Source organism: Oncorhynchus keta, unplaced genomic scaffold (assembly GCF_023373465.1).
Source record: "Oncorhynchus keta strain PuntledgeMale-10-30-2019 unplaced genomic scaffold, Oket_V2 Un_contig_8514_pilon_pilon, whole genome shotgun sequence".
Lineage (NCBI taxonomy): Eukaryota > Metazoa > Chordata > Actinopteri > Salmoniformes > Salmonidae > Oncorhynchus > Oncorhynchus keta.
The window spans coordinates 1-7044 of NW_026290094.1; the positions used below are offsets into that span (position 1 = coordinate 1).

At 40.4% G+C, this 7044-nt stretch overlaps 1 protein-coding gene and 1 long non-coding RNA gene across 8 annotated transcripts; one reads left to right on the forward strand and one right to left on the reverse strand.

The window, feature by feature from the left end:
• Nucleotides 1–281: 281 nt before the first annotated feature.
• On the forward strand, nucleotides 282–1749 carry LOC127926848 (uncharacterized). 7 transcript variants are annotated; one of them, XR_008125214.1, is made up of 3 exons: nucleotides 282–487; nucleotides 914–1186; nucleotides 1264–1749. It is a non-coding gene; the product is annotated as an uncharacterized LOC127926848 (long non-coding RNA). The 7 variants fall into 7 exon arrangements; XR_008125217.1 differs by having other exon boundaries at nucleotides 914–1147; XR_008125219.1 differs by having other exon boundaries at nucleotides 953–1186.
• A 1947-nt stretch (nucleotides 1750–3696) lies between these two features.
• Nucleotides 3697–5696, reverse strand: LOC127926849 (gastrula zinc finger protein XlCGF17.1-like). Its single transcript, XM_052512471.1, has 2 exons — nucleotides 5117–5696; nucleotides 3697–4542 (listed from the first exon to the last, which is right to left on the reverse strand). The coding sequence occupies exons 1-2, from the start codon at nucleotides 5448–5450 to the stop codon at nucleotides 3911–3913; spliced, it is 966 nt and encodes a 321-aa protein (XP_052368431.1). The 5' UTR covers nucleotides 5451–5696; the 3' UTR covers nucleotides 3697–3910.
• Between the last annotated feature and the right edge of the window lie 1348 nt (nucleotides 5697–7044).

Here is a 7044-nt window from a genome sequence, read left to right on the forward strand (position 1 = left end):
TCAATGTGGAGGCTATATACAGGGGTACCAGTACAGAGTCAATGTGGAGGCTATATACAGGGGTACCAGTACAGAGTCAATGTGGAGGCTATATACAGGAGGTACCAGTACAGAGTCAATGTGGAGGCTATATACAGGGGTACCAGTACAGAGTCAATGTGGAGGCTATATACAGGGGGTACCAGTACAGAGTCAATGTGGAGGCTATATACAGGGGTACCAGTACAGAGTCAATGTGGAGGCTATATACAGGGGTACCAGTACAGAGTCAATGTGGAGGCTATATACAGGAGGTACCAGTACAGAGTCAATGTGGAGGCTATATACAGGGGTACCAGTACAGAGTCAATGTGGAGGCTATATACAGGGGGTACCAGTACAGAGTCAATGTGGAGGCTATATACAGGAGGTACCAGTACAGAGTCAATGTGGAGGCTATATACAGGGGGTACCAGTACAGAGTCAATGTGGAGGCTATATACAGGGGGTACCAGTACAGAGTCAATGTGGAGGCTATATACAGGGGTACCAGTACAGAGTCAATGTGGAGGCTATATACAGGGGGTACCAGTACAGAGTCAATGTGGAGGCTATATACAGGGGGTACCAGTACAGAGTCAATGTGGAGGCTATATACAGGAGGTACCAGTACAGAGTCAATGTGGAGGCTATATACAGGGGGTACCAGTACAGAGTCAATGTGGAGGCTATATACAGGGGTACCAGTACAGAGTCAATGTGGAGGCTGTATACAGGAGGTACCAGTACAGAGTCAATGTGGAGGCTATATACAGGAGGTACCAGCACAGAGTCAATGTGGAGGCTATATACAGGGGGTACCAGTACAGAGTCAATGTGGAGGCTATATACAGGGGTACCAGTACAGAGTCAATGTGGAGGCTATATACAGGAGGTACCAGTACAGAGTCAATGTGGAGGCTATATACAGGAGGTACCAGTACAGAGTCAATGTGGAGGCTATATACAGGAGGTACCAGTACAGAGTCAATGTGGAGGCTATATACAGGGGGTACCAGTACAGAGTCAATGTGGAGGCTATATACAGGGGGTACCAGTACAGAGTCAATGTGGAGGCTATATACAGGAGGTACCAGTACAGAGTCAATGTGGAGGCTATATACAGGAGGTACCAGTACAGAGTCAATGTGGAGGCTATATACAGGAGGTACCAGTACAGAGTCAATGTGGAGGCTATATACAGGGGTACCAGTACAGAGTCAATGTGGAGGCTATATACAGGAGGTACCAGTACAGAGTCAATGTGGAGGCTATATACAGGAGGTACCAGTACAGAGTCAATGTGGAGGCTATATACAGGGGGTACCAGTACAGAGTCAATGTGGAGGCTATATACAGGAGGTACCAGTACAGAGTCAATGTGGAGGCTATATACAGGAGGTACCAGTACAGAGTCAATGTGGAGGCTATATACAGGAGGTACCAGTACAGAGTCAATGTGGAGGCTATATACAGGGGTACCAGTACAGAGTCAATGTGGAGGCTATATACAGGAGGTACCAGTACAGAGTCAATGTGGAGGCTATATACAGGAGGTACCAGTACAGAGTCAATGTTAGTCAAGGTAATTGAAGTAATATGTACATTTAGGTTAAAGTGATGCATAGACAATAAACAGAGAATAGAAGCAGCGTAAAGGGGACGACAACCTTGAAACACAGATGATTTGTGACACATTCACACAGTGTTTATGAAGGCCTTAAGAACCCTTTATAAGCTGTAGGTCATTTATCTTTGTTTCATAGTACTGTTTATTCTTCTTTTTTCAGTTTTGAGTCACATGACTTCAGTAGCCAATCGGCTGTGCAGTCAGACTTACTTGTCATTCCTTTTGCCTCATCCCTCTCAACCATACCATTTTTCAATTCCTCATCAATCCACAAGGTTTGGACAGTTTATTTTTACAGTCGTTTTCTTAATGGGGTGCGTGCTTATTAGTAACTGGGATATGAAACGTCATAAATGTTGCTCCTCCTTACACACCACAGACCAACAGAGTCTGGTTGCTCCTCATTACACACCACAGACCAGCAGAGTCTGGTTGCTCCTCATTACACACCACAGACCAGCAGAGTCTGGTTGCTCCTCATTACACACCACAGACCAGCAGAGTCTGGTTGCTCCTCATTACACACCACAGACCAGCAGAGTCTGGTTGCTCCTCATTACACACCACAGACCAGCAGAGTCTGGTTGCTCCTCATTACACACCACAGACCAGCAGAGTCTGGTTGCTCCTCATTACACACCACAGACCAGCAGAGTCTGGTTGCTCCTCATTACACACCACAGACCAGCAGAGTCTGGTTGCTCCTCATTACACACCACAGACCAACAGAGTCTGGTTGCTCCTCATTACACACCACAGGCCAACAGAGTCTGGTTGCTCCTCATTACACACCACAGGCCAACAGAGTCTGGTTGCTCCTCATTACACACCACAGACCAACAAATATTATTCACATCTTCAACATAGGAATCACTACAATACCTCTTGTATGACCTCTTATACACCATGTTAGGCCCAGCCTCTAGTTTTCCTACATATGGCTCCTATATTGTGATCACTACATCCGATGGATTTGGATACTGCTTTCAAACAAATTTCTGCAGAATTAGTAAAGATGTGATCAATACATGTGGATGATTTCATTCCTGTGCTGTTTGTAACGACCCTGGTAGGTTGATTCGATAACCTGAACCAGGATGCAGACACTAGTTACAGTTGGAAGAGTATTCCTGAGTGGACAGCTTGATGAAAACCCGTAAATATTTAGTCACCCAGAAAATATACCTCTGTTGACATCGCATACATTACCAAGTATTTCACACATGTTTTATCCAGATACTGACTGTTAGCACTTGGTGATCTATAGCAGCTTCCCACCAGAATGGACTTTAGGGGAGGCAGGTGAACCTGTAGCCATATTACTTCCACAGCATTTCACATTAGATCGTCTCTGAGCTTAACAGGAATATAACTGAGTATAAACAGAGACACCACCCCCATTGGAATTTCTGTCTCTTCTATAGAGGTCGTAACCACGCATTGCTACACTTGGTTCATCAAAAGGTATTCTCTAAGTGAGTTTCAGAGAAAGTATATGAATGTTGTCTGTTACTAGCTACACGTGTCAACGTGGACTATTTGTAGCACTTGTCTCAGATTCGAATTGTTACAAGCATTTCGCTACACCCGCAATAACATCTGCTGAACACGTGTATGTGACAAATAAAATTTGATTTGGGAAGTAGACATGCTCATGTTATTAATGTTAGTGCAGGGTGATATGATATATCAAATAAAATTTGATTTGGGAAGTAGACATGCTCATGTTATTAATGTTAGTGCAGGGTGATATGATACATCAAATAAAATTTGATTTGGGAAGTAGACATGCTCATGTTATTAATGTTAGTGCAGGGTGATATGCACACAGTGGACTTCTTATGAGGGCAAACCGTCTCAATGTTAATAGTATAATTCTGGTTTATAGGCACATGATTGCTGCATACAATAGCTGTTGAATTTACAGAGGCACTCAGGGGAGTTGGAGGAACATAAATTGCATAAGGGAATAGAGAGTGATTTATTATAAACAATATGATTTAACGTGGCATAACCAAAAACACAAATTCTCAGTCAAAAACACTAAGTCAGAACACAGCCTCTCTATTCTCTCATGTGACTTCTGGTCCTCTGACTGGGGAAAGTATCTTTCCACAATGAGAGCAGTGGTATGTCTTCTCCTCCAGAGTGTCTTCTCTTATGCATTTTCAGGCTCCCTAACTGAGTAAAACTATTTCCACACTGAGAGCAGTGGTATGTCTTCTCCTCCAGAGTGTCTTCTCTTATGCATTTTCAGGCTCCCTAACTGAGTAAAACTATTTCCACAGTGGGATCAGTGGTAGGGCTTTTCACATGTGTGTGTGTCCTCTTGTGTCTTTTCAGGCTCCGTAACTGAGTAAAGCTCTTTCCACAGTGGGAGCAGTGGAAAGACTTTTCCTCTGTGTGTGTCATCTCATGTGATTTTAGGTACTGTGATCGCAAAAATCTCTTTTCACACTTGGAGCATTGGTAGGGCTTTTCTCCAGTGTGTATTCCTTCATGCCTATTCAGGTTTCCTATCTGGGTAAAACTCTGATCACACTGGGAACATTGGAAAGGCTTCTCTCCTGTGTGTACTGTCTTGTGTGTTTTCAGGCTACCTAACTGAGTAAATCTCTTTCCACACTGAGAGCAGTTGTAGGTCTTCCTACCTTCTTTATGTATTCCTTCATGCCTTTTCAGGCTCCCTATCTGGGTAAAACTCTTATCACACTGGGAACATTGGAAAGGCTTCTCTCCTGTGTGTGCCATCTCATGACGTTTTAGATTCCCTAACGTAGAAAAACTGTTTCCACATTGAGAGCAGTGGTGTGGTCCTGCTGGTTTGGGCGTCTCTGGCTCTGGTTCCCCTAAAGGACTCTTCTTGTTGTCAGAGTGAGAGTCTGGTCTCTCTCCTGCCAAAGAGTATTTGGTTAAACAGAGAGACCTGAATGAAGCCTCCATTAAATAAAAATGTCTTCCTATTAGGTTTAATCTGGACTATATCCTTCAATAACTATATCCTTCAATAACCTATTTTGTTGCCTTACAACCTGGAATTAAAATGGATTTTGTATCATTTGATTGACACAACATGCCTACCACCATGAAGATGCAACACTTTTTTTGGTGAAATAAACAAGAAACAAGACAAAAAAACAGAAAAATTGAGCATAACTATTCACCCCCGCCAAAGTCAACACTTTGCAGAGCCACCTTTTGCAGCAATTACAGCTGCAAGTCTCTTGGGGTATATCTCTATATTTGGCACATCTAGCCACTGGGATTTTTGCCCATTTTTCATGGTTAAACTTCTCTAGCTCCTTCAAGTTCCGCTGGTGTACAGCAATCTTTAAAGTCATACCACAGATTCTCAATTGGATTGAATACTTGGCTTTGACTAGGCCATTCCAAGACATTTAAAAAAGTTTCATACTGCTAGTTCAACGAGCGTTGAGTTTTTTGCCCCGTTTGTAAACCAGTACTCACTGATGTTAATCCGATCTTCTGTCTCCTCTTCCTCCACCCCCAATACGTCTTCCTCCTCCTCTTTTATTGAGATAGCCTCCTCTTCCACTCCAAAATGTTCTTCCTCTTCTTTCAACGTGAGAGCCTCCTCTGCCTCTTCCTCTCCAAAATGTTCCTTCTCTTCTTTCACTGTAACAGCCTCCTCTTCCTCCTGTTTTATTCTGAAAGCTTCTTCCTCTCCTTTCACTGTAATATTCTCCTCTTCTTCTTTTACAACAATGTTCAGTCCCAGAGCGTCTTTCTCCATAGAGCAGACCTCTTCTTTAGCAGGAGGGGAGTAGCTTAGTGAGCTCATGGTCAGGGACGTTGGCTAGTTAGCATTAGCGACAAGCCTTGTGCTAAACTCAGTATCAAACTTAACACGTTTTTTGAAAAGTTACCAAGCAAATTACTTTCAAGTAAACCAGTAGATACGCAAACATAGTTGTGTTTAAAACACCGAGATTAATATACGAAAAAAAATGCCAAAGAAACGTCAATATTTCTGTTTTTAGTTGGCTAGCGAGATGGTTGAATCAATAGCCTTGTTGCTGTTGAAAAAGCGTCCCGTCCACTAGATTATACGTCACGCAAGAGGCATCAACTGGAAGACTTAAATCATCATCTTATCTGTTGGGAAAAAGTTTGGATGTTGCCACAAACATACCTCCTACTTGTTAATAATATAATAATATAATAATAATAATATAATAATAATATATAATAATAATAATAATAATAATATATAATAATAATAATATATAATAATATAATAATAATAATATATAATAATATAATAATAATAATATATAATAATATAATAATAATAATAATATATAATAATATAATAATAATATATATATAATATAATAATATAATAATAATAATATATAATAATATAATAATAATAATATATAATAATATAATAATAATAATATATAATAATATATGCCATTTAGCAGACGCTTTTATCCAAAGCGACTTACAGTCATGTGTGCATACATTCTACGTATGGGTGGTCCCGGGAATCGAACCCACTACCCTGGCGTTACAAGCGCCATGCTCTACCAACTGAGCCACAGAAGGACCACAAATTAAGGAAGTTTCCTTTAAAATTATTCATAAATATTATCCTGCCAACCACTATATGAAGAAGTTGAAAGGAAAACATCAACTCAAATTGCTCCTTTTGTAATGACCACCCAGAAACAGGTGTGCATCTTTTTTTGGCATTGTATGCATGTAAGAAAACTGTGGCAAGACATCAGTAGGTTTATAATTGAACACATTTATGAAGATTTTACACTATTGTGGAGAGATGTGCTGTTTGGATTCTTTACATACAATAGACATAGGCGGAATCATTTTTATGTAATTAATTTCATTATTCTTTTGGCCAAATTTCATATACACAAATGTAAATTTACAAACAGAAAACCACATTTTCGTATCCTACAAAAATAAATTGAACTGTATTTTAAGACGGTTAAATGCTCTACTAACAAAAAAGCTGTTAGAATTGTAAGTATATGCATGTCCCTTAAGGTCCTTGTGTAATTGTAATGTGATATTGTACCCCTAGCCCCGCCCCTAGCCCCGCCCCAGCCCCGCCCCTAGCTCGATTGTCCATTGTTTGTAATCTATGTATGCTTGTGTTCCTCATGTGCTTTATGTATTGTTTTGTTGTTAATAAAAAATTAAAAATATATATCTTTTTTTTATTAAAAAAATACTTAAATCGCCATCTGCTGACTGGAGTGAGTAACGAAGTTTAGACAAATATTCACTACGTTGCTTATTCTGTCGTGAGTCATTGCAAAACAACCAGATCTCATGTTTTCTCTTACTTCTTACCAGTACGTTCCTCTATGCAATGACATCATGTTTTATTTATGTTTGTAGTACATTAA

Excerpts from the sequence above, each read along its gene's own strand:
- LOC127926849 (XM_052512471.1), bottom strand. The coding sequence starts at position 5,450 with ATGAGCTCACTAAGCTACTCCCCTCCTGCTAAAGAAGAGGTCTGCTCT. Across the intron at positions 4,543-5,116 it reads AGAAGATCGGATTAACATCA|GAGAGAGACCAGACTCTCAC; the intron begins GTGAGTACTGGT and ends ACTCTTTGGCAG.